The 25778-nt window shown below is 44.4% G+C and overlaps 2 protein-coding genes and 1 long non-coding RNA gene across 8 annotated transcripts in view; 2 read left to right on the top strand and 1 right to left on the bottom strand.

Moving 5' to 3' along the window:
* Window positions 1-16: 16 nt before the first annotated feature.
* Window positions 17-20749, bottom strand: LOC108502777. 2 transcript variants are annotated; one of them, XR_001876600.1, is made up of 4 exons: window positions 20179-20749; window positions 5911-6091; window positions 5214-5322; window positions 49-115 (listed from the first exon to the last, which is right to left on the bottom strand). It is a non-coding gene; the product is annotated as an uncharacterized LOC108502777 (long non-coding RNA). The 2 variants fall into 2 exon arrangements; XR_001876599.1 differs by lacking the exon at window positions 5214-5322 and having other exon boundaries at window positions 17-115.
* STOX1 (storkhead box 1) lies at window positions 2868-19946 on the top strand. 4 transcript variants are annotated; one of them, XM_017826068.1, is made up of 5 exons: window positions 13404-13828; window positions 14714-14865; window positions 16267-18110; window positions 18514-18580; window positions 19667-19946. In XM_017826068.1, exons 2-5 carry the CDS (start codon window positions 14733-14735, stop codon window positions 19684-19686), a joined length of 2064 nt encoding a protein of 687 aa, XP_017681557.1. In that variant the 5' UTR covers window positions 13404-13828; window positions 14714-14732; the 3' UTR covers window positions 19687-19946. The 4 variants fall into 4 exon arrangements, with proteins under 4 accessions (XP_017681555.1, XP_017681557.1, XP_017681554.1 ...); XM_017826066.1 differs by lacking the exon at window positions 13404-13828 and adding an exon at window positions 2868-2975 and having other exon boundaries at window positions 16267-18580; XM_017826065.1 differs by having other exon boundaries at window positions 16267-18580.
* A 213-nt stretch (window positions 20750-20962) lies between the features above and the next one.
* LOC108502801 (nucleolar RNA helicase 2-like) overlaps window positions 20963-25778 on the top strand; it is a 25692-nt gene continuing 20876 nt past the window's right edge. The window contains exons 1-5 of one of the 2 annotated variants that reach the window (XM_017826135.1): window positions 20963-21086; window positions 21524-21790; window positions 22442-22517; window positions 23198-23376; window positions 24861-24978. In XM_017826135.1, the coding sequence (XP_017681624.1) occupies window positions 20982-21086; window positions 21524-21790; window positions 22442-22517; window positions 23198-23376; window positions 24861-24978 (745 nt within the window). In that variant the 5' untranslated portion in view covers window positions 20963-20981. Of the gene's footprint in view, window positions 21087-21520; window positions 21791-22441; window positions 22518-23197; window positions 23377-24860; window positions 24979-25778 lie in introns of both variants that reach the window. The other variant, XM_017826134.1, reaches the window with a different exon arrangement.

Below are 25778 nucleotides of genomic sequence, written 5' to 3'. Positions count from 1 at the left end.
TTGTGACTCACCCAGTGCCTGGTGCCTGGGCGCTGCTGCTCAGTGACCTCTGGATTGCACAGTGACTTCCCAGCTCTTGCTTTGTCCGGTGTCCTCTGGCTCAGCCTGGGGTGCCCTGAAGTCAACAATGGAGAAGTTGGAATTTTCTGTCTGGTGGCTGCAGGTTTCCACAGATCCAGCTCTTACAATTGTTTCTGTGTCTAACATTATAAAGCCTAGTCCTTTAACATAACTGTTTTTTCAATGTTTTAACTTTAATGCTTTGAGAGAGAGGATTGGTTTCCAGTCCATCTTTCTGCTGAGTAATGTGCTGTATGAATATCTGTTTGGACTTATGTAACACAGTTAACTTCCACTGACAGTTTTACCAGAAATGTGCACAAAACGTGGTTTTTCTCTTGCTCCTCTGTAATTTTTGTGTACTCAGGTGAGGTTCTTACCTTGAATGCATTTGTTCAGTTCAGTTTATATTTAAAAATATAAAAGCTAAAATTATTCATTTTGAGTGATTGAGTCTTCCAGCCAGCAGTAGATTGCAAAACATGTAGGTAGCACAGTCTGGTATTTTCCAGAAAGCAGAAATGGGTCAAGTAGAAATTCAGCTGGGGTTTGGATATTGCTGTGTAGTGTGACAAGAAAAATGGCATAAATAATGAATACTTCTACTCAGCTCTCAAAACTTCCAGTGTTTTCCCACCAGAGGGGAGAGGAGGAAGAACTGCAAAGAATTCCAGCCTGAACTCCCTCCACTCAGCTTTTCAGCAGATATTTTTCAAGTCCTAATTTGCTTTATTATTTGCTTGCAACCTTTTTAGTGGTATACAGGAGAATTTGTTTGTCTGTTGGGTTTTTTTCCCTGTACTGCTTAAATCTTTCTGGTTTTCCTGATGCAAAGTCATCCAGTTCCATTCCTGTTTTGTCATGCAAGGGGCAGGAACAGCTGGAGAACGGCAGCCTTCCTTTTTGGTCCCTTTTTAGCAGGGCTGGATGGCAGCCAGCAGATCAGCATCTGGAAAAGCAGAAATTGCTGCCACCTGTAGTGTTGTAGAACTGTGCAGTTGGAGGTGGAAGTACCTTGCAATGCTGCTCTCAAAAAACACCTGTCATTGCAGACCAACCTCACTGACTGTGAAACATCCACTGCATGTGTGCAGAGGACCAGTTAAAGGAGCACAGGCAACTTTCCTTGGAAGTATAATGGGTGTGCTGTGTGGGGAGATGGGTTGTTAACACTTTCAGCTTGGCTCTAATAAGAAACCAGAATTTTGGAAGTTCTCTTAACCCTCTGGAAAGACTCCTGCCTGTTTCACAAGGGTTACACTGCATCTCCCATGAAAGACTTGCCTTTTCATCTTGTCTCCTGATGCCTTGTTTTACCAAAGTACTGTTCAAGCGGGTTAAAATATTAAGTACATAATATTAAATGTAACTGTTAGAACATTTGTGTTATAAGTAGTAAAATCTTGGGGAAGGGTTTCCAAAAGCAACTTAAGAGTATTTGTAAATAGAGAAAAGGTTATACTTGTCAAGTATCTCCTCTGATATAAGGCAGCCATGTATAATGTGACTTAAACAGATGAAAGTGAGGATTAGCTGCTTACCAATACTGAACCTGATTTTTCTGCCTTAATGTCCTTACTGAAATCAAGCTAGTAACCTTTTTTTGGTTTTGGTGGGTTTTGTTTTGTTTGTTTTTTTTTTTTCTTTGGAGGAGGAGGGGGGTGGTGGTGTTTTCATTATATATACTGTATATAGAGGAAAAATAGATGATCTTTAGTACGAGGACACATATGGGTGGCAGCACATTTATAAGTCTTCAGACTATCTATGGGATCCAGTAAGATGCTTGCAAAGAATGTGCAGTCAGCATTTTCAGTCTTCTGATTTGGGCATGTAATGATGGACAGCACAAAAGGGGATTTGGGGGGTAATACAATAATGTACAGTAATGGTGATCCATGGACAAAACCAGAATTTGTAGCCTGATCTTTGGGTAGCAGTGGGTCAGAATAAGTAGGATTGATAAGGGGTGGCTGTGCAGATGTTCTGAGCAATGGATTCATTCTGTTACCTGACGTGTTTTAAAGTAAAGGAAAACGAATCCACTTGAGGTCTTATTTTCAATGAAGATGGTTGGGGGAAAAAAATTATTCTAATGCAACAGGCAATTTAAGAACCTACAAAAATTCCCTAAAGAACGCCCTGAATTGAACACAAAATCCCTCTGTGATCCCCAGGTTCTAAAGCAAGCAGAGCAGAGCTTACCTCTTCTGAGGGATTTTTCCCAGTGAATGAGGGGATGCTCTGCAGCACAGAACGAGCTTTGCAAGTGCTGTGGAAAACGTAAAGGGCAGGGCTAAAGCATGGCCGGGGCCTCTGCACCGGTGCCCCTGTGCCAGCTCCGCAGCGCTTCGTGTAAGTGTAACCCGAGACAGGGCAAGAGCCGTGGTTCTGGGCGAGAGGAGAGGGAGGCTTTTGTCTCGGAGAAGTCTTAGCTGGAGCCCTCCAGTGCCCCTGGAGTTACTTGCTTTCAGCGGGACTCTGTTCTCGTCCCGACGGGAGCCCCTCGGTGCTCGCAGAGCTGGTTCCAGCAGAGTGGCCTGAGCTGCCGCAGCAGCTGAAGTACCAACCCCCCTCTCAGGGCAGGGAGCTCCTGCCTGTGGCATTTGGGGACCAGCGGTGTAAATCCCGGCAGGCACAACTCGGGCTGCTGGAAAAGCGGGAGCAAGCAGGGCATCGCCAGCACAGCTTTGTCCGGAGGCACAGCCTCGGACGCTGGCGCAGGCCGGGTCTGAAGTGGAGCCAGTGGTGCCCCGGTGAGGCACTGCATCCCGAGAAGGGGCACTCGGCATTTAGGGACAGCGTGGCAGAAGCAGGTGTGCTGCGTGGTTTCGGTGTTTGGCCGCGGGTCGTGTTCCCTGGAGGAAGGGGCTGCATATAACGCGTCCGAGACTGGCACTGCAGTGAACGGGGAGGTGAGTTCCTAACCAGGGGAAGACTAAATTAGTTTAATTCTTCGTGGATGTTTTGAAAGCAAAGATGAAAGGAAAGAACTCTGGGGCTGGATGTTCTGGATGGTGTCAGCACAAAGATTCCTGTGAGGAAGAGCCACAGAGCTGCTGCTCCCGGAGAAGGTAAAGGCGGAGGGCCCGAGCCCCGCGGGTGGGTGACGGTGTCGGGAGGGAAGGCACTGATCCCCTAATGCGGATGGGATCGCCTGCAGTCAGCACCTGCTTCGAGTCCTAATTCCTCTGGAAAATATCCCCCCCCCGAAAAACAAAACCCAGCCCTACCAAGTACTCTGTTAAATCTTTTCTAAAAATTTATAAAAGTTAAAAGGATGGAAGATCATGTGGAAAAGAAGAAATTAAGCTCAGACACATTCTAGTTGCTACCTTAAACATGTAGCTATTCACATCAGAAATTTAGAAGATGAGAATTTTGCAGATGACATGTAGCACTGACTTGTTTCCCGCGGCACTTAATTTGAATGTATTGACGTCCATGGGATACACAGAGAACGTGCACTCAGATCTCTCAGGTCTGTTACAGGTCTATAACAACGACAAACAACCGAGGCAAGGTTTTTTTGGTAATTTTAACTAATTCACAGTGGTGAATATTTAGGCATCATTTTAATTTGCTACCTGCGGTTAGTTCACGTTCGATTAATTGTTCTTCTAGTGACCTCTGCAGCCTAATGGGGCCTGCAAGGAAGGGCTTGGTCTATAGGTAAAGTACAACGGGATTATCGGGTGCTCTTAATGCAAATTTGCCACGAAAGTCCTCTGAAAGGTGGCTGCAGAACACACCCACCAGCATAAAAATAACGGTGGGTCAGAAGCAGAGCAGATGAAATTTCTGCTCCTGGTATTGACTGCTGCCTCACAACTCTCCAGTTGTCCCTCAGGGCACTGGTTTTGGTCAGTAAATCCCTTTGCTGTTTGCAGCTGCGGTCGGGGGGGGTGTGTGTGCAGATTTCGGTATGTTGGGGTCATTAACCTTGAATTTTACCCTTGGTCCTGCGGAGCATCCCGGGACGTTGCTCCTGTGTGACCGAGCTTTAGCAGTTTTTAATTCTTTCTCAAAGCAAAAAAAATTATCAATTTTTTGAAAACCTGAGCAATGATCTGTTTCAAAAACTTTAACAGGAAAATTTCTGGTGTCTAGCCTGTGTTGTCCTTGGCCAGCTCAACCTCTGTATGTTTCTCTTACCTGGTTAAGCTTAAATCACGTAAGTTTTTTTTTTCCTCTTTCTAGTATTTACCTTTCTTTCCCAATAATTTGTATAGAATAGCCACTCCCTGTTGCAGCCCCATTTTCTGACTAGAAAATTGATTTCTTCATTCAGTCTCATTTCTTGGGCACTCTGATAACTTCACCAAACTGGTAACATCTGCTCCAGCTGGAGCTCATCTTCCCTGAGCCTGCTGACCTCAACTCATTCCAAAAGAGGTATTTTAAGGAAGAACAGTGTTTTACTTACTGGTCTCATCTAAAAAGCAGCAACATCTCTAGGTACATTGGGAATGATTCTCTCTTGCTCTAGTTAACTTTTGTATCACTGATGAAAAGTGATGGTTACTGCTGGTTCCCTGGGGATGATTTAGAGAGCTTAATTCCTTTGGGTTTTACCTCCTTGCTTCCTAGTAACCTTTTTTCTGCTGCATAGCATGGCTGGTTGAATACAAATGTAAATTACTTTGGGAGATTAATTAGGTTATTTCCCCTGTCATCCTGCCTCTTGCTGCAGTTACACCCAGAGTTAGAGTTCTCTCGCTTCTCTCTGGGAATTTCACTTTTTCAGACAATCGATGTTGAAGCCATGTTTTCATGAGTTTACTTCCCTTTCTGGAAGCCTAACTGAAACGAATTTTTAATTTGCATGTCTTTAGTTAGGTAATTTTCTGATTAAAATGGATGCATTCTGTGCGTTCTCTTCCAAAAGTTACCATAATGGCCGTTTTCTTCTCTGGATGACTTTTCTCCCATTTCTTATATGTGTTTTGCTCTAGAAAATACAACTAAACAACTGAAATGTAAGGGACAATGTTTTGTTGGGTTTTGGGTTTTTTTTAAAGGAATTGACAATATTTAAAAATGAAGTCAGTGGTATTACATTTGCTGTTTTTAGCTTACACAGAGAAAGATGTGACTGTATTTTTAATCTACCTGCCCTCATGTTACTGTTTGCAATAATGAGAACTCCTCACTGCTGTATCTCAAAGAGCTTTCCTGGCTATGGCTCCTCATCAGAAGACACCCGTGGTCCCACAGATCGTTGTGTTACTCTTTATCTCAGCAGTTCAAAGGAAGTTTGTTCTAGAGAAACACATTGGGACATGGGACATCCTAACTTTAGAGAACAGACTACACCATCACTGATATTGGGCACCAGAACTTTAATCAAATTAAGGGAAAATTCAGTCCCAAAAGCTTATAAATAACACAAACTGCCCTGCTGTATTTATTCCCAGATAAAATCCAAAATGTCTTTCTCTTCCCTTCTGATAGTAATCTCATGGAGGGTGTGGTACACCCAGGACTGGTAGGAGCTTTTATGTTCTCCTGGGGAAATGGGGAGGGGGGGGGAGGGAGGAAGAGAAAATCACAGTAATTAAGATCTCCCTCAGAGGGTGAAGCAGGGCCTCATTTAAAACACTTTTCCTCTTGATCTGGTAACTGAGCAAACAGTCAGAATGCTAATATCTCTCTGTGGGACCATCTCCTGTGCTTAGCTGAGTTGCTCAGTCAATTGTTCACCAAACTAGGGGCAAACTGCTCCCTCCTACCTTTCCTGCCCAGCCTGGGGGGATCCATGCAGGGCAGGTGCTGGGAGGGGAGCGGGGAGCGGGGGACTCTCAGCTGAGATTAGGTACTATTGCAAATACTCGATTTGAGGGCACTGACCTCCAGAGCCTTTGTCGAGAGAAACTGGGGTGATTGTCCAGGGGAATGTATTTCAGTAGCTGCTTGCTTGTTGTCCTTGGTCATCACCAGCTCGTGATGGTGATGTGATCCCAGCCTGCCTTCTCTCCTGACAGCAGCATTTTCCTTGTGCCTGAACGGCCTGACTCCCTTTTTGTGGTTCCTATTGAGTAGAAGAGAAAATATCGAAATGAAACATTTTTGCTTAGCCTTCAGGGGCTGAATTTGCTGACGGTTCAGCATCTCTGTTGCAGGGCTACAAATTATTCACAAGGAAAGCTAAGAAAGCCCTGCCCTTTCCACTTAGGCCGAGGCTGCAGGTTGGAAATTTATCCACTTGCAAAATATCCTATTGAAGAGTGACAATGAAAGGACAGCAGTTTCCTGTGAAGTGCCAAGTTTTATCCGTTTTTGCTATAGGTATGGATCGAACTGGAATGAGATCAGACGAGGAATTGTTTTGTGCATTTGGCAGAGTGATCTGACAGGTCTGGCTCCTCACTTTTCTTTGTGTGAGTATCCCACAGAACTTAGGAGAAGTGCTCAGAGAAGCAGCTAAAAAATGGGCAGAGAGAGTCCCTGAAGCGCCTTGATTTTGGGGGGGTTTAATGTTGATTTGATATTCAGACAGAATCCCCCTGTTAGGAGAGGGGTGGCATTGAATCTCCTGAGGAGGTTCAGCTTGAGGAGCAAGGAGCAAAACTGCCATTGCATTTATGAGCTGTAATTCCCTTTCAAGGCGGGAGGGGCAGTTTTGGGCAGTTCTCTTTGTTCCTGCGTGATGACTCCAGGTGTAATTACAGTGTTCGTTCTGCGGGCACGGCTGGGGAGGTCTCTCATGCTGAGCTGCTCTGCACGTTTGTGCCAACTTCCAGCAACAGTTCTGAAGGGCCACCTGTGCCAGGTACACCTGGAGTTCACCTGCAACTGAGTACTTGAGCATTTCCTACTTCTAGGCAATTCTCAACGCTGCTTAAAATGAGACACAAATTCCTTCACAAAGGGGACCTGACTAGCTCTTAGGACAGATTTGTTTTCACTTCGGTAGTTTAAATTTTTTCACAGCAGTTAATGTCGGGATCAGCATGGTTCTGCTGCATGGCCAAAGAAGCTACAGAGGAAGTGATGGCCTTGTGAGTAGCTGGTTTCTGTTGGGCCTACAAAAGGTCAGGACTCTGGAGTGGATGTTGTTTGTGGTCACACAGGTTTGTCGTTGCTGTGGTCACACGCAGGAACACACAATCCTGATGAGGCTGGGGATGTGCCTCATGGGATTCCTTTCTTTTGGAGTCCCTTTCTTCCAGTGTCTTTCATCCTGTCCCACAAACAGGGATGTAGGTTTGCAAGTCAAAGGAGAATAATTTTGTACTTCAATGGTTCTGGCTTCAGTGAAGTGTAACTCACAGCATGTGGTCATGCTTCACACTGAACTGTTTGGGATTATTTAGAATTCTGTGTCTTTTTATTTTTATCAGACCTGAAAAGAGTGGATGACTTAAAACAGTGCTTTGTTTTACACTGCTGTGTGTAGGCTGCCAAACACAGAAGAACAATTTGAGTTTTTAATTGTTTTATCCTCAAACATTACTCTTCAGGTTATTTTCCGTAAGGTACCTGTTTCAGAACTTGCTAAGTTGCATATTCTGTTGTGACTGGGTTTTCCTGGTTATCACAGTTCCAGTGGCGACTCTGTTGATGTATTTTCAGGAGGAAAAAAGGAAGAAAACGCTTGTGCTCTTTGAAAGACCTTTTTATCTATCTATTATTTGCTTAATTATTTAATTCTATCTGTGTAATGACTGTGTAAAACTTACATTATTTCATAATGTTTAGTGCCTAATTTTAGCTGGCATTCAGCCCTTACCAGTTACTTCAGGTGTGATGATACCCCTGCACATTTAATGCATTTCCATATAAAATTCTTACTAAGTTATTGATCCTGTATTATAAAAGCCCTCTCTTAGTAGAATATTTGTTGCACTTGCCCTAAGTGTTCTATTCAAACTGCTGATTGAACTCACAGCAGCAAGGTACAAGGGGCTGTGACATTCTACAAAATCCTGGTGTGTTTAACAGATCTGCTCAGACTGAATTCCCTGAAAGGTGTCATCTCTAAAAGCATTTGTGCATGCAGGTTTTTTTCATACTCCAGCAAGTAGTCTGTTTACAAGTACCACTGAACAAAAGTGTATAATTTTTTTTTGTAATAAGCTCCATTCAGTTCGATTTACTCTGAATTTTTTCTAAAAATAATCTCTAACCAGATTAGTTGTGAAGAACCTGATGTGTACTGTGTGTTTCTCGGGGCTGAAGATTTTCAGTAGTAAAAGCTTTTGCTGTTTTCTTTCAAGTGAGAAAAAAGTCAAGAAAATAGGCTGAACTGTGCTATATCCTCAGTCTTTTGAATCCTTGCACCTTGAATCCTGAAAGGCAGATCTTAACTGCCTTAATGCTCTTTTAGGGTGAGGGTAATTTAAGCAGGGCTAATTTTTTCTCTGTTTAAGTCAGAAAAGACAACAGTTTGCATTAATATTATGTAGTTAATGAAATAAATTGGATTAATTAGTGATGCTTTTGCTGCGGCCTTTGATACAGTTTCAGAATTAGAGACTTCATTTCAAGGCTAGTTTTAGCTTTTTCTGTAGTTCATCTTGCTTTAGGACACGTCCACTCCACCACTGTGGAGAGCGCCAGCTTTGACAATGAGCACAAGCATGTGGAGTTCAGTCATGGGAAAAAAAATTATGAATACAGTAGCTATTTATTTAAGAGTTGAAGAAAACCCAAGAGTTTTCCCATATGGATGCTGTTTTGCATGGCATGAAGTAAGTGCAACCTTTACTTTAACTTGGTGTAACCCCAGTTAAAGTAAGAGCTCATCAAAAGTGCCCTTGCTTTGGGTCACTGAAAGCAGGGTGGCTGAGGTGGGAGGGGAGAGGGGCTGTGAGAGGCACAGGTACCCATGTCCAACCAAACCAGATGACTCCTTTATTCCTGGGAGCCTATCCCACCTCCTGCTCAAAGCAGGATCAGCTTTGGGGTCAGGGCAGTTGCTCTGGGCTTTGTTCCCTCACAGCTTGGAAAACTTGCTGCATAGCTGTGCTGCCCTTAAAGGTGCAGAGGATTTCCTTATGCCAGTCTGAACCTCTCCTGTTCCAAGGGATGCCTGTTGGCTTTCATGGAAAAAGGTTTGGGAACTGTGGACTTAAGTCCTGGAGTCCAAACTAGGACTGTTTAATCTGCAGTGTCCAAACAACTCCTCTGCGATCTCTTATGGTGGTAAAGATGCTGTTTTTCATTTTTAAACTGGTTCTTCGTTTTGGTTTGTTTTTTCCCCTCTGGACCATAAATTCCAGCCTAATGAAAGGGTACAGAAACTTACTTTCTAGCATAGGGAACATCTTTATAGCTGGATATCCACTCAGGGAGAGTGGAAGGAAAAGTGGCCGTGCACATCCATCAACATCCTGAGTTCCCAGGCAGGTGTGAAGTTGCCCATACACCATTAAAGCTTTGTTCTCAGCTGAATGAAAACCCTCCCTGCAGTGGGATTTGTCCTGTAACAAGATCAGAGCTCCTGCCCTCACTCCAGGCCAGGGGCTGGGTCCAAGAGAAGCTAAAACTGTGCAAGTTCTCTGGCAGCTGCTTCTGCAGAGGATGAGGTTTGGGCTGGTGTTGCCTGGGAGTGAGTTGCACACAATAGCTGTCACGATTTGCTGGAAACCCTCTGCAGGGAGTCCTGTCCTCTTTTGAGCAGCTCTGTGGGTGCTGTTCCTCTGAAAGACGAGTGTGTGACTTCCCTTGGCTGGGGTAGATGTGAACTGAAGACAGGGAGTGTGCAAAGTGAATTTTGGTCCATTCTAGGGAGGGGGAACATGGCCATAGGTTTATCTTACTGCTAAGACTGTAGCTTGATACAGTATACTTTTCGTGGCTGCCTCTTATGTGACGGCACATTTCCAGGCAAAGGAGGAAGCCCTGGGAATACTGAGCAGTTGGAGCTGACCTTTAGCTCTACAGGTACAGGAATGCACAGCTTAGTCCTGATGTTTTTGTAGTGAGTCCCTCACTGTATAGGTAAGTACCCAACCAACCCCCAGCACTGCTCGCTGCTTGGAATGGAGGCTGGGACATTAAAGAGCTATTGGGATGTCTGAGATTTATTGCAGAAGAGAAGACACAGCTGGGAGCAAGGAAAAGGCAGAGCTGTGTTAGTGGAGTGATGCCAGGGTTGTGAAGGGGATTTTTTTGGACCAGGCCAAGTGGAAAAGATGTCAAATTCCTGTAGGAGTGCACAGCAGCAACTAAGGACAGTTAAAGGAGCCAGAGACATTGCCAGTGACTTCTTTATTCCTGTTCTGTTGTTTGGCCCCATGGTGGTCATTCACGATTTTGCAACTTGCTTGGGACTGTTTAATTTTGAATTATTTGTATCTCCTTGCAACAAAGCTTTTGAATCCATCTGTCTTTTATGATCAAGCCTGACACTGAATGCTGAAATGGTTAAAGATGACCTTCCCTGCCATCAGCTGTGCTGCTTCTGTTCAATGCCATCTGTGAATTGACCTAGAAGCTCTCAGCATGCTGAAGTACATCAGAAATAATTATCAGGCTGTTGCTCACAGCTGAATTTCCCTGCCAGTTGTGCAGTTGGTGCCCCAAAGGCAGACTTGTCTGTAGGGTTTGGCTCGTTTCCCACTGTGCTGGGTTTAAGGAAAACGGCACCACCCCGAACACGCTGGTGTCTGCTGTGTAACTTGTTCCTATCGGGCACCTGAACAGAGGTGGCAGGAGAGAGCTCTTGCCTTTCTCCCTGAATCTTGCTCTGTTTTCACCATATCTGCTTGTGGGGTTTATAGTCACTGGTGAAAGGAATTATGGCTGAGGGGGCCATCAGCCCTAAGATTAGAGTAAGGATTCAATGGCTCTTGGCTAGGAGTCTCAGAAAGCACTTACAGGTCGTATCTTCAGAAGTTCCTGACATTGGCAGTTGTGACTAAAGTGGGTGTTGTTGGGAAGGCAGAAAAAGTGATTGTTTTTTGTTTGGGTTATTTTTTATCAGGTTGCCTGGCATCATCCTCTGAGTTTTAAGGAATAGAAAGTTAATAAGGACATCACTGTTGGGAACTGTAAGAACTGGGCATTTTTTGCCTAACTGTGCTGATTTAGGAGTGTCTGTTCTTGCAGGAATCAGTAGGGACAGAAATCTGACATTTTGATATGTTTGTAGCTTCTGCTTTGATGTCAACTGAAGTAGTGTTGGTGATCCGAACTGACACTGAATTGTTTTGTTTCTCTCTTTGAGAGTTGTACAAAATAACCAAACAACAGACATTGTTTGCCTGTTCCTGAGAGCTTGTGTTGGTTTCAGTAACAGATTAAAAGTGGTACAAGATTTGACAGTTCCGATGCAATTGAACTATTTACTCTTTGCTTCAGTAAAAGGATGTTTCTGAAAAACAGGATTTGGTACACAGCATTCATACCCAAATAGTTTCTCTGTTATATATTTAAAACTGAAAATGTTTTAATCTTAACTGTCTTTATAATTTGCATAGAAATTTTATTCTTTAATAAGGTTACATCTTGTAAAATCTTCATTAATGTTTGAAAAGGGTTTTGCTACAGTTCCCAACATTCTATGATGTTCTTATTAACATTTTGTTCCTTAAAACTGTTTAACTCTAACATGTGATTTTTACTATAAAATGTGACTGTGACATGCCCTATTCTTTTGAAAAGCAGAAGCCTTGCAGTTGTAGCAGAACTGGGCTTGCTTATGGTTTTCCTGGTGCAATTCTACAAAAAGCGAATTACATCAAACATGCCAGGGCTCTCATGCAGAGAGGCACAGGATCTGTGGCATCTTCTGTATAATCAATTCCAAGATAGATTTGTCCAGCTACAGTACAGAAAACACAATCCTCTATTTCCACATGCTGTGTCTTCTCTGCCTCAACAGACCTTTTTTTTTTCTTGATTTGCATTTGGGGTTTTTTTCCAGGAATGGATTTACTCCTAGCCCTTTATTTTCCTCTAAATAGTTTATCTGAACTTTTAAGAAGTAAATTGAGTGCTGTTGTAATAAATGCCTCTCTGTTCATTTCCCCAGATCTGACCTGGTTTTCACCCAGATAAAACTTGCCTTGTATGTAATTTTTTTAAGAGACGGAAGATGCAAAAATTCTGCAACTGTTAAACAACTCGGTGAAAAACGGTAACGCTCACATTACAGAGATGGAACAAAAAATCACTTTGTGCTCCTCAAGAATACCCAGAGGCTTTTCTGTGCCTGAGCTTTGTTACCCAACACTCACATTACAGATGACTGTGACTGATAAGTGCTCCAAAAGGGCATTGTTGGGTTTTAGGTGTCCGGGTAATGAGCAGAGTTTGAATAGGCTGAAGGATAACAACACCTGAATGCTGTGAGCTGCCTGGATTGCCCTTGGTTAATGGATTCTGCAGGAGCTGGGAGCTGAAAGGGAACGGTGGTGGATTTAAACCATGTCAGTTTTAAACAGCTTTAAACCAGTTCCTGGACTGCTGACAGGTATGTTGCACACACGTGCAAGCAAGGCCTTCCTAAGGCTATGGAGAAAGCAGGAAGATGGTTGTCATCAGGTGATTTGTGTAGGGAAGGGGGCAGGGGATTCTGCAGGGGCTTTTTGAGCTGGAAAAGGACACATCCGAAGGAGCTTCAATGAGCCTGGAATTCTGGTGATGGTCCCTCGGGCCTATGAGACAAAACTTCCAGAAATCCTTTAGACTGCTCCGTGCGCAGATCTAAGGGATGCAGCCTTTATGTATTTCCAACAAACCTGGGAGACCATTTGAGGTGCAACAATGGTTATTTAGCTATGGACACTAAACACCAGTTTTTAATCAGAACTTGATAGACACTTGTAGGTGCTGCTGGGCCTTTTCCCACACTGCTTATCAATGTTGCCAGTGATCTAATTCTTGCTTTCACTATTTTGGATTTGATTTCAAAGTCAGGAGGGAGTGATATCTAATATTCATGTTGTTAGCACGTGTGCACTATTGAGCTGCAACAATCATTTTAGACTTGTGTGATTTTCAGATTTTTTTTTTCTTCCTTCAGTTATCAAGCTGGCTTTTGCTTAATGCTTTGTTTTAAATATTATTCTGAAACAGCCTTCCCTGAATGGAGACATTGGATTTGAGGTTGTGAGACAGACATAGACAATGGCAGCAAGATAATGATAAAGATAACGAATATATTTTGACTACACTTGGCATTTACTCCTCAGCAGTCTGGTGCTCTGCAGGAACAAACCGGCAGCAGGGTGTGCCTACAGCAGAAACTTCAGACAGCAAACCATTCACAGGAATCATTCCTGAACGCTGATGGCCTTTCCCATACAAAGAGAGAGCTTGCCATGGTTTCTGCACCTTCAGGGAGTTTCCTAGCAACATCACTGAGAAAACTGTATGCCAGGATTTTTGTTCCGAGTGCTTTTTGTTGAATATAGCAGCAGCTGTAAAACAAAGGTCAAGAGCAGTTTAAGCTCTTCAAAGCACTGTTGTGTTTTCATTTACTCGGAAAAATGGTTGTGTTGTAGTTTTCTGCCCGAAGGATAAATATCTGATTACAACACCATCAATAGACAACCGCGGTTTGGTTAAACAGGAACGTGACTTAATCTAAAATGTTACTTCTTTCTCGCGGCAACATTCCTGTCAGCGTTTAAAGCTGGGGTTTGCCTCATGAGCAGGAGTCCCCACTGCCTTGTGCCTGCTCCAGCACACCCAGAGGCTCTCTGTGCAGCACCTGGCATGGGAACACACCGTTGCTGTCACTAAAATAAAGAAAAGTTTGGGGTTTTGTCTGGGAAGGTGCCTGCAGTCACTGTCTCGCTGTGTGCACAGACCTCAGGTGAGTCCATCAACAACTTTCCGGGACAATACTTATTTCAGCTCCATTGTTTCCTGGTGCTGTGTGAGAAGCTCTTGCTGGGCTTGTCCTTGCTGGCCCTGCCGTCTTGTGAAGGGGAGAGGGAAGGGTTTACCTGTGCTGGGGTGCAGGACTAGGACCTTCTCCAGTCCTCTGGGCAGGGGTTGCAGAATTCCTGGGGAAGCTGAGCCAGCTCTCAGCCCCCCCAAGCTCCTGCTTTCATCATGCATAACAGGGACAATGTTTCTGTCTCTTACAGGAGAGATGGTGATGTAGCCTAAAAGATGCAAGCAGTTATAATAAGTTTTTGCTCTCTGCCCAGTCTCCTAGGTAATCTCTAGTTCTAGAGCCCAGTCTAAAAGTGGAATTTTACCATTTCTATTTAATTTCACGTGGTAGGTAGGGGACAAAGCCTGTTACTGGCAATTTTTTTCCTTGTGTTCTGACTTGGTGAAAAGATTTTTTACTTAGAGTATTGGATGTCAACCTTTTTTCATTAGCTACTTCAAGAAATATAGGTTCTGCACGGTTGAACATGTAGGCAGTCATCTAAAAAGTCAGCAGTCATCAGAAATAATTCTCTCTCAGCTCCTTGTTTGTTAATGTAAATTATGGCTTTGGATGGAATTTAATGCCAAACAAACCAATGTGCTTGAGGCAACCTTCTGTTTCCTTCATTACAGAGGCTCTTGAGAGGTGCTACCACCACTTCCCTTCTCTGAAAATTATTGCCAAGTAGCTTGCTGAAGAAAATCAGCTGAGGATAAGGTGCTCTGAGACAACACAAGAAATTTCCAGTGAAAATCTGTCACAGCTAATAGAAAAAATGGAACACTGTTCCATTCAAATACTTTTCTTCTCTTTCAGGTGATGTGACCCCTGCCTCATGAATCCTCTCTTGCAGTCATGCTCCATTTCTCTGGCAGAAGGAATATGCTGTACCATATCAGACATGAATGCAGACCATGTGATGGTGACACAGGAAACTTTAGCAGAGCAATTAGTGAAAAATTATCCAGGTAACATGTTTGTTTCTCCCTCCTTTTGAAAGTGGCTGTATCATCAAGCTTGAGTTTCTGATATTGGACAAGGGATCATTGAATGTTCACAAGCAAAGCTGGCAAGAGGAAGGAATATAAATGAACAGGCAACTGAGAGAATACAGGAATGTAGAAATTCCTCTATCTGTGAGTGTCACCAGCACTGTCTGGAATGTAATCCTTTCCCCTTTATTTAATAAATCTTCTCTGAGAATAAGAGGGAATTGAATGCAGTAGCATGTTGAGAGTATGTCCTTTCTAGAGAGTGGGAAAGCATAGAAGTATTTAGACTGTGTGTCAGATCCCAGAGACTCCAAGTCCTCCTTTGGGGGAGACAGGAACACAGCTGACTTTGACTGCAAAGGGACTGGGTAGGTGTTTGCTACCAAAAAATATAATCAGCCTCGAATTTGGGGTTGTTGGTCAAATTCCAGCCCCCTCCTTCCTGAAAGCAAATTACTTCCAATAAATGAGCTTTGGTCCTTTTCTTCTGATGGGGTAGCAGCCACTTCCCTTAAATGCTCCATTTTCTTTACATCTGAAAAATGTTCAGTTTCCCTCAGGTCTGCAATACTGAAGTGTTATTGCATGTGAGACTTCATAAAGGCTCAGTATGGCCCCCTCAGGAGGCTCCTTTGTTAGATACTGAGCTGCTTCTTTTGAGTCCTCTTAACCTTACAACTCTGTAAATGTTACAGGCTGATCTGCTAGGCATTCATACCAGTGGGAAAAATGTCAGTGCAACCCCACAAATTGGCCCAGACCCCTGCCAGGAACATGATGTAGTCCACATGTGCACTGAGACAAGCACAAGGTAGCTTTTTTAGGTCACCCAGCGGTAGCACTCTCAAAGTTTGTAGGGACTCAATGTATTTCTTGCTGTATTTTCACCTTGCTGGAAGTTTTTATTCCCGTGGCAGGAGATCAGCTGTGACTAGACTAAGGACTCTGAGACTGTGACACCTGATGGAAAACCAGTAGCTGAGACCAGTCTCAGTGAGGTAATAAATTGTCATCTGACCAAATTATACCAGAAGCTTCAGAGAGAGTGGTAAAAGTAATTGTTGAATAACATGCCAGGATGGAAATGCTTTGAACAAGACATTGTTTGCTCTGCACCTGGCAGAAGGTCTCTCTCACAAATATCATACCCTGACAGACACAAAGAGAACACCCTTGCTTATTTGAGGAGAACACATTGAGCTCTCTCCCAGCAGTGCTGCAGTGACAGCCAGAAACACAGCTGACCTTTCCCTAAAGGCTTTGGGTATTTCATGTGCAGTTCCTTCCAGGTCTGTTGTATGTAAGTAATTTTTTGGCCAGCACCCGTTTTATTTGAAAGCTTATTTCTATTTTGAAATATCTGTCTCTTCGTTGTAGGCATTGCAGTTCCCTCCCACAGTATCTTATATAATATCCTTGGCACTCTAATTAAGGAAAGGAAGATCTATCATACGGGAGAAGGATACTTCATTGTGACTCCCAACACATACTTTATCACCAATAAGACCACAGAAGACAACAGAAGGGTCCTGGTGGAGGACAGGTGTTGCTGTTCATCACCTTCCATCACTTATCTGGTAAACATTAAGCACTGTGCAAACCTAGTGAAAGAAAACATTCCTACAGCATCCTGTTACAGATCCTGCCATTGTTTCCCTGTCCAAAATATGCTCTGTGAACAAAGACACTGGCAGCTAGTGAACCATGAACCTAAGGGAGAGGGAAAGAAAGACTGCAGTGAATTGAAGCCTTCAATTGAAACTCAAGAGATCTGCACATCTGCTGAAAATCATTCCTGGGACACCAGCAAATCCCTGACATCTGTGAAAGCAAAACTGAAAAGCAAAAGGTTTGGCCTTGGCCTTTTCTGGAGAAGTTTTTCCAAAAAAGAAAAACACAAGAAGGAGTACTCCACTTTTTCAGCCCAGTTTCCTCCCAGGGAGTGGCCAGTCAGGGATGAAGATGACTTGGACAATATTCCACGTGATATAGAACATGAAATCATCAAGCGTATTAACCCTACTCTTACCGTTGATAATTTGATTAAACACACAATATTAATGCAGAAGCTCGAGGAGCAGAAAAAATACATCAGGAAAGAGAAAAAATACATCAGTAATGGTACCTCAGCTGAAGTGTCAGTAGTCAGGCAAAACCATCTTTCAAAGGATTGTATTCAAAAGGCACAGAGTAAAACAGCAAAACGCACCAGGAAAACCAAATCAAAGAAAGAGAAGCAGATCAGCAGAAGCAGCAGGAAATCCCCCATACAGGAGCTGACATCCCCAAATGTGGAAGTGGAAGAGAGCCTTTCACCGTCTGTCAGAAACCAAGAGCCCCCTGCTGCAGCAGTGCAGTCCTCTGTGTTCTATAAAAAGCAGATTACGAATCCTTTCCCGGCTCTGCCGTGGAGACGCAGCTTCTACGCGCGGGGGTACCGAGGTGTCAACAGGCACCTGAAGAGCCGGACAAGGGGTCAAGGAAGGGCTTCACACAGGCCACAGCCCTCAGCCTCCTGGAAACCCCCTGGCTACAAAACTGGGCAGCTGGCTGACAGAGCTAAGCAAAACCACCCACCCCAGGCTCACAGGTCCTGCCTCCAACTCCAGAAAGACAGCGTAAGTGAAAACTGTAGCTGTCTGCAAGGCGGTAACCTGCAAATAGACAATAAAAGTAAACACTTTCTGGAGAGTAATAGTTCTGAAGAAAACACCTATGGAAGAACGCTAAAAAAAAGTCCTGGGGATATTAAAAAGTCCCCTTGCTTCTACACTGAACATAGTGGTGTGTGCAAAGAAGTCACAAAGCTTTCATTCTGTCTGAAAGATGAGCGTTGCAGAGGCAAAGCTGTCACTGTACGTGAGTTATTAGATCAAACAGCAAATGAATTTAAAAATGTCCATCTTTCAAATTATACAGCCAATGTTAACCTGGTCAAAAAAAATGGCGTGAAATACAGAAAAAAGACTGATAAAAAGAGTGAGTTTATATTTAACTATGACTGTGCCAGCCATCACGGGGCAATGAATCTGGAAAGTGAGGGATTTACTGACAACTGCCTCCTTCAGAACCAAATGGGGACACCCGATGGGGACACCTGTAACCTGTTATGTCTGGATGACAGTTCTGAGGGCCGTGAGCCATATCATCCCCTGCCTCCTGGCCATGCCTTTCCAGACACAAGAGACTGGAGTGCAGCTGTGTCCCTAAAATCCTGGAAGGTTAGTAACTGTCCCACCCAGTACAACACAACTGTTAATAAGTGTGACTCCGGAGAGCATGAATGTAAGGGAAGCGGTAGCTTTGCAGAGTCAACAGATGGCTTCAAAGAGCACCCCAAACCAGACTTCACAGAAGAAAGCTGGTTGTGCAGTCAGGTTCTTCCGAGAGGTCACAGAAAGGCTGAAGGAACAGGCCTCCCTGAGGGTGGGAAGGCCCCAGCTGTGGCAGGTTCCTGCCTCGCTGCCGAGGCTCACTCAGATGCTGACACCGGGCACAACTTCCCCCCTGAGGTGGGAGGAGGAGGAGTGGTATGCTGTGCTTTGGGCTCCCAGAGCAAAGAAACGGGAAACCCTCTGGGAAAAAAAGAGCTGGTTTTTAAGAACACATGTTCTGTGATCTCAGGACAGAAACACTCAGAAGGGACAGAAAGCCCCAGCATTACAGGAGACAGTGGAATTGACTCCCCAAGGTAAGAAAACACATGAAACTAAGTTTGGTTTATCTTCAAATTGACCATCAGATTTAGGCAGAAATATTGCTGTAAATCATAACCCCCCCCTTCCCCAAAAACAAAATAATTATTATCTTTGAAAACTTCAGTGTTATGACCCAGAAATACTCAAACTGTACAGTTTTTTACAAGGACATTCTCCCTAAATCATTTAGACAAATGCTGCTGTTAATACTTTGCATGAGGCAAGAAAACATGAGCTCTGCCTTGCAGGTGGAGATGGCCAAGGGCAGAGACGTTAAGAAACATAGTGTTTGATAAACTCAGTGTTAAACACAGTGTTTGATAAACTCCTGCTAGAAGGCAGGTTCAGCTCACAGAGATGTTGCCATATTACATTGCAGATACTGTTCAAGTTTCTGCAGCTGTAGATGAAGAATAAAAGGTGCTGTATAGAGAGAGGTGTCTAATCCAAATTTAAAGTAGAAAACACCATTTGACTTGCTCACAATTGACAGAAGAATGTGTACACTGCCTGAACTACAAGCTTCTGCTTCCTTTCACAGTGTACATTTTGCCTGTAACTGTGCTTGAAAAATCCCTTAATGGAAAGCAAGTTGGTATGAAACAATTTTTCATAGAGTTGTATGTGGAGAAGGCCTACAAAACTGTTAACTAAGTTGGCTAGAACATACGTTAAAAATTGCTGAGGGCAAAAATCACATCATTTTTTTTTAATAGCAACACATATTAATATCTTTAATGACTGGTATTTATTTAAACCATTTGAGTCTTCATTAGATGTGTACTGTCACCTTAAAAAGCCAGTATTTGAAGAAACAAATCACATACTACAGTTTCTAAGGAAATTCTGTTGATTTTTAAATTTTCCCTTAAGCAGCTTTTGGCTGTGCACTCTTTCAAACACACTCCCTGCATATTACTTGGACATGAGTAATACATGAGTAAAACTTGAAATCTTTACGAAAATATATTTCAGAGGGTCATTTTTACTGTTTGTACGGATGCCACCTGTGGCACCAGAAGCTAGGCCAACTCAGTTCCTGGAATGTGGTCTGACCTCTAATAATTCTATTATTTTAGGTGGACTGAAAAGAAGATGAAGCTTCCTGCAAAATTCTAAAAGCATAAATAATAACGTGAAGAGGAGGACAAGCAGAAGGACAATTGCAACAAAATTCCCCCCTACATCTAACCCTGGTCATGAATACCTGATTCTTTTTTAATGAGCTTTGTAAAGTTTCCCTCTGTAACAAGGTAATCATCCTGTAAATGCAGTCAGTCACATCAGTCTCTAAATCAAAGCTGTTAGATCAGACTTTTGACCGTAGTATTTGGAGAGCTCGTGTGTATTTTGTTTGCACTCGCCTTTAATTATTCTTTGTGTCCCTGCGATAATAAAAATGAGAACTGGCATCCTTCATTCAGACCACACAACTGACCTGGAAAGGGTTTGTGTTGCTCTAGTAGGAACTGCAGTTGGACAGGGCTGTTTTACACTATAATTCTGGAATGGGTTTCCTACTTGTGGCACAGGAATGAGAGCACACTTCATCTTCCCTGAAGTGTGCAAAGCAAACGAACTAGACACGCACCTGGTTACTACAAAAATTGCTGCAATCCCAAGGTTCTCTCACTGCATCCTGCAGAGCTCTCAGCTGTGCTCCTCGATCTACTTGGTGTGTTTGTATCTGGCAAGCAGGATTTGGTCTTTGCAAATGAAAACGTGCTGGTGCAGGAGACGACAGGGCAGGTCACTCTCACTGCTTTGGGAGAAGCCCTGCTCTGCTCCCAAACACCTCTTTCCTTGAGAAATCGACACCCTGGCGGCCGGCAGGATCCCTCCACAGCTCGTAAGACTCATTTTGACTTCTTAAACCCGATTTTTCCCTGTAGGTACGACCAGACTGTGGTCTGGTCATCATCAGCTGACCACCACAGGCGTGTGGTCCTTTTAAGGTCTTAGAGGCATTTGGTCATTCTGCCGTTCCCTACGTTAGGCTCTTCGCTACCGAACACGTGTCTGCGATAGTTACGGAAACTAAAAGTCACGGGGTTGTAAAGCTGGCGGAGCTGTGGTTGCGGGCGGGTTCTGTGAGGCGGCGCTGGGAGGACCGCAGGAGCCGGGCCGACTCCTCATGGCGGCCCGTCATGGCGGCCGCGCCCTCAGGGCGCGCGGGGGCCGCCGGGGCTTGGAGTCTGCCCGTTGTCCCCCGGGGCACGCCGGGAATTGTGGTCCCGCCGAGGGGACCGCGGGCGATTGGCTGTCGGGTGGAGAGGCCCCTCCCCCGCGCCGCCGGATCGGCCGGCGATTGGCTGTGGGCGCGGCGGCCGCTCGGAGCGTGAGGCGCGGCTGGCGCGCGGCGGGTGCGGAGCGCGGCGTGGCGGAGCGGCGGCGATGCCCGAGGCCACGCGGTGCGGCAGCGGCAGCGGGGCCGAGTCGGGCTCCGACTGCTCCATGGACACGGAGGCGGCCCTGGAGAGCGGTCGCCGGCGGCACAAGGTACCGGGGAAGGGCTCCGGGAGCGGCCTGGCCGCCGCCGCGCGCTGGAGCCGGTGCCCGGCGGGCCTGGCCTCGGGCGGCGGCCGCCCCGCGCCGCCCGTGCCGTGGGCCGGGCGCGGGAGGCACGGCGGGGCCGCGGGCCGGACCGGGGCCGGGCGCCACGTGCGCGGGTGGGCCAGGCCGCGGCCCCGCCGCACGTGCTGGGCCCGGCGGGAGCCCACGGAGCGCTTCCCCCGAGCGCTGGGGCCCGGGCGCCTCGTGGGGGGAACGCGCCTCTGCTCGGCGGCGGGCGGGGGCTGTTGCCCTCTACCTGTTCCCCCCCTCGGCAGTAACTAGAACGTGCGCTCCAAGGTTTAACTGTTCCGCGCCCTCTTCCCTGTTCCCTGTCCTTGGATCCACGAGCGCGTGTTTTCATTTGCTCTGTGCCTTGCCAGAAGGAGAAAAAAGAGAAGAAATCTAAACGCCGGGACAAGTTTCAGAGGGGGAAGGCTCCGACAGATGAAAGCGAGGAATCGGATGAGGCAGTTTATGCCCCGAAAGTTAAGAAGTCGAAGACTGTCAGTAAACAGAACGGTCATGCGAGAGAAGAAAGCCTGGAGAAACCGAAATTGTCTTCCTTAAGCAGCAAATCCTCCCGCAAGAGCCGGCAGAGCAGTTCTAGTGAGACGTCAAGTGACAGCGAGAGTGAGAGTGAGCAGGAGCAGGTAAAGCCAGCGATTTGGTTTAGTTAAGTGGTGTGTGCAGCTTTCAACTCCTGTCTTGCAACAAGGCCAGATTTAGAATGGGTTATCCTTTCCCCCCCTCCCAATCAGCTGAAAGTGCTGTAAATTATCAGGGTTTAAAGCTTCTTGAATTGTCCATTCCGTTGATTATTTGCAAAAATTTTGAGTTAAGAAAGTCCTGAAGTTCCAGATCAGTGCACCAGAGTTTCGTCACTTCAGCAGTCTGTCAGCTTTGTCGGACAGACAGGTTGCAGTGAGATGGAGCTTTGATATGATTCAGCATCGTTAGATATGAGTGTTGGGGTGTTCTGTGCAGAGCCAGGAGTTGCACTTGGTGATCCTTGTGGGTGCCTTCCAACTAAGGATATTCTACCATTCTAATTCAGAGTTTTCAGAGTTTTGGTTTGGGTGTTTTGCATTTACTATGCTGTTAGAGATGAAACAGTCTCCACTTACAGATTGCTTGCTAACTTTGTCCAACTTCAAGGTATGATGGTAAATCAAAGAAAGGCCTTTAGCTGGGATGCTGTCACTGAAGCGTGTGACACCAGTGCCTGTGCTGTTACCTTGGATTTACTGACAGTCACTTGATACTCATGTGGAATCTTACCCAAATTATTCTTTACCCAACAGGAGCTGACTGGCGAACAGAAAGAGGGGGCTTTCTCCAATTTTTCTATTTCCAAAGAAACTGTCCAGCTTCTTCAAGGTAAAAAAAGAACCTCAGTGATCTCTGTCATGTGTTTTTATGCCCAACATACTGGACCAGTGATCTCTGAGGTGTGCTCTTCTCGTGCATATGCAAGCAGGGGCACTGTGCAGGAGACAGGGATTGCCTGCTCTGCATACACCTTGGAACACAGACTTTTCTGTTTGCAGTGTTGCCCAGCTCAGCCTTTACAGTAGAATTCTAAATGACATAAGCTAAGGGGAAAAAATTAGTGATGTGTGAGAATTTTTCAATTAAAGGTTATGTTGTTGTGAATAAAGGAAAACCAGTTATATTTAGTATCTTTGATGTTAGGTTGTACATGACTTAGTATGAATTAAGAGAAGAATGGAAGAGGTTTTGAGATTTGAAACGAATAGGTTTTCATGGATAGCTGGGGACTATTACAAAAATAAAGGCACAGTCCTCAAAGTCTCCCATAAAGGCTGATAATTTCATCTGTCCCAGCTGGTACTGTGTGTGGTGATATGAAGTAGAATAAAATGGACAGACTCAGGGCACTTTGCAGATGACCCCTGTAATAAATAAATTGGTGGAGGTGATGATATAATCCTGACTTAGAGTTGATGGAAATGCTGATTGGAATAACTTCCACTGAAGAGTATGAAAGAACACCTGTAAAATGATCATATTAAGGAAATCTCTTGCAATTGTCACAGCTCGAGGAGTGACGTACCTGTTTCCTGTGCAAGTGAAGACCTTCAACCCAGTGTATTCTGGCAAAGATGTCATTGCTCAGGCACGAACTGGAACAGGAAAAACATTCTCTTTTGCCATTCCCTTAATTGAAAAGCTTCAGGGAGAGTCCCAGGAAAGAAGAAGAGGCCGTCCACCCAAGGTAACTGTGCCGAGGTAGAATGCTCGTTTCGCTTTGTCCTGCGTCCCAGTGATTCAGATTTTAACCCACTGGGGAAGTTCTTCAGGTTTGTGCAGGGATAAGCCAACCCACATTAAAGGTTGTTTGAAATCTGTGTTCACTGGGCTTTGCCTGTGCCCTGTGCTGCCTCACAGCCTCTGCTCAGTGCAGAGCACGACAGCTCTACCCACTTGTCAGTTCCTTGTTCTGCCACAGGGAGACCGAAACCACAGGTGTGCCACGTGTTCCTCTGCAGTTTTGTTCAGTCACCCCACAGGGCCACAGGTTACTGGGTGCTTGTTTTTCTCCCAGATTAGGAATAGATTAGTTACTAATGGTAACTTGACAGCTTGATAAAAGCTGTCTACTTAAACAGGCTTTTTTTTTTTAAACATGTAAACAGTGGGTGGTTTTAAAAACAGACTTAGTTTTCACAAGGGCCACCACCAAATGTTGAAGCTTCTGCTCCAGAGAATGCAGATTCGTTATGATCTGTGTGCATTCTTCCAGTGTGGTTTAAAAACCTCGTGTGGTTTTTCTCTGAACTCTTATGATGCCTCCTAAACGAGATAGGCCAAGGCTCATGGTGTCCCCATTAATAATTTCTGTCAGTTTATTTCATCTTGTCACCCTTCTCATAGATTACCTGAGGTGCATTCCAAAAGTAGTACTAGCAGTTTTAGATGCGTCTGCCCATCATGTTGGCTGGCTGACTGAGAATGCTGTCCCTAGATTTGGCAGTCCTTTAAGGAAAGGAAAGCTTTCAGGGAGCCTTCAAAAAGATTTCAGGCCTCACTCTACCATAATACACTACTATTTGCTTTTTTGGTAATGGGTACCAGGATAAAGATTTTAAGGTTCCTTTTGTGAAGCCACTGATGCCAGGTTTGAGAGCAGTACTTCCATCTCATGTTAAGCTGAATTAGTTACATGCCTGCAGTGAAGCCTGTGTACTGGAGAGAGAATTCCTTGGGTGCTTCTGCAGGGATGTGTTTTAGCACTGAACACAGCTCTGCAGGTGGAACATCTGAGTCACAGGGAAGCCAAGGGACAGCTGATGGCTCTTCCTTACATCTTCTCACAGGACTGTGGGTCATTACTGAGCGGGTGTAAAAGCCTTGTATTACCCAGATCCTTCAGTCTTGTACTCAAACAGCAACCTTGTAGAGGGAGGCTTGTAGCTTCTGATCTGTTCAGGAGCTAAACTTAAGTAAGATTTAAGTATCTCCTACCCAATTTAAAAAGAAGTTAGCCTGTCCCAAATGAGTATGTTTTGAAGGAGTTTAATGATGTTACATGAGGCTCAAGCAGCGTGTTTCTCCAACCTTTGCTTAAGTGACTATTTAAACTAGATTTTTTTATTTTAATTTTGTAAATGGTCAGGTCTAAATCGATGATTAGAAGTCTAGTGATTTCTTGGCAGAAACCATGCTGAGAGAACATCTATTTGTCTTTCTTCTATGTAGGTTCTAGTCCTTTGTCCAACAAGAGAGCTGGCAAATCAGGTTGCCAAAGATTTCAAGGACATCACAAGGAAGCTGACAGTAGCTTGTTTTTATGGAGGAACTCCATATAATGGACAAAGTAAGTGACACTTAGGACAAATAATTGAAATGTTGATTGACTGACACATTTAAGAAATACATTTGGGTCTTTCCAAGTACACACTTTTAGCTCAAGAGCTGGAGACTATTAATGGGGAATTCAGTAGCTCAGAATGTATCTTATGGAGATAAATAGGTCTGGCTATCAATTATATTCTTGGTGTTGCTTATCTGCTCATGTACCTTAAATTAAAGTGAAAGAGATTATACTGTGTGTATAATCTGGGTTTAGGGTCTTGTAAACACATTTTCTTTAAAAAATATTTGGTCTTAGAGCTGTGAGTGGGTATGTGGTTTGTCATGTGATAAGGAGTATCTAGAGGATTTGTAAAGTGGAGAAGGAGTTGTTGTGACAGCATAATTTACTGTCTTGGTGGTTGTAAACAAGGGATGAGAATAAGCTCTTTCCTTGTGTTATATCTTGGGATGTTAGGGATGAATTTTTTTTCTACTACAGAACCTCAGGAAGGAGCTGAGTTCAGTAATTTGGATAGTTAAATAACTAAATTTCTTAAAAGTTTCCAATTAAGGTAGACAATGTGGGAAGAGCGAACTATTTCTAAAGAATATTAAAAGACGCTCATTGTTTGCTACTCTTTAAATCATGGGGAGAGGGAAGGTAGGTGATTTTTTTTTTTAATTCAGGAAGAGCAGTAGATTTTCCACGTTAGCTTTTCTTGCCGGATTTTCTCTTCCTGTTCATTCGTTCCCATATTTTTAAGGAGAGCACCTAGAAATGGTTTAAGAAGGTGTTTCATTGTTAGCTACCATGTGTTGCTA

The sequence above is a fragment of the Lepidothrix coronata genome, unplaced genomic scaffold (genome assembly GCF_001604755.1).
Source record: "Lepidothrix coronata isolate B3197 unplaced genomic scaffold, Lepidothrix_coronata-1.0 Scaffold124, whole genome shotgun sequence".
Taxonomy (NCBI): domain Eukaryota; kingdom Metazoa; phylum Chordata; class Aves; order Passeriformes; family Pipridae; genus Lepidothrix; species Lepidothrix coronata.
The sequence above is the reverse complement of the archived record's forward strand: the minus strand, read 5'-3'. Positions and strand labels throughout refer to the sequence as shown.

What these genes read in the sequence shown, in the direction of transcription:
- STOX1 (XM_017826066.1), top strand. Translation starts at nt 14,733, where the DNA reads ATGAATCCTCTCTTGCAGTCATGCTCCATTTCTCTGGCAGAAGGAATA. An exon ending in ATTAGTGAAAAATTATCCAG is followed by an intron (nt 14,866 to 16,266) that starts GTAACATGTTTG and finishes TCTTCGTTGTAG; the next exon opens with GCATTGCAGTTCCCTCCCAC. An exon ending in AGTGGAATTGACTCCCCAAG is followed by an intron (nt 18,581 to 19,666) that starts GTAAGAAAACAC and finishes CTATTATTTTAG; the next exon opens with GTGGACTGAAAAGAAGATGA.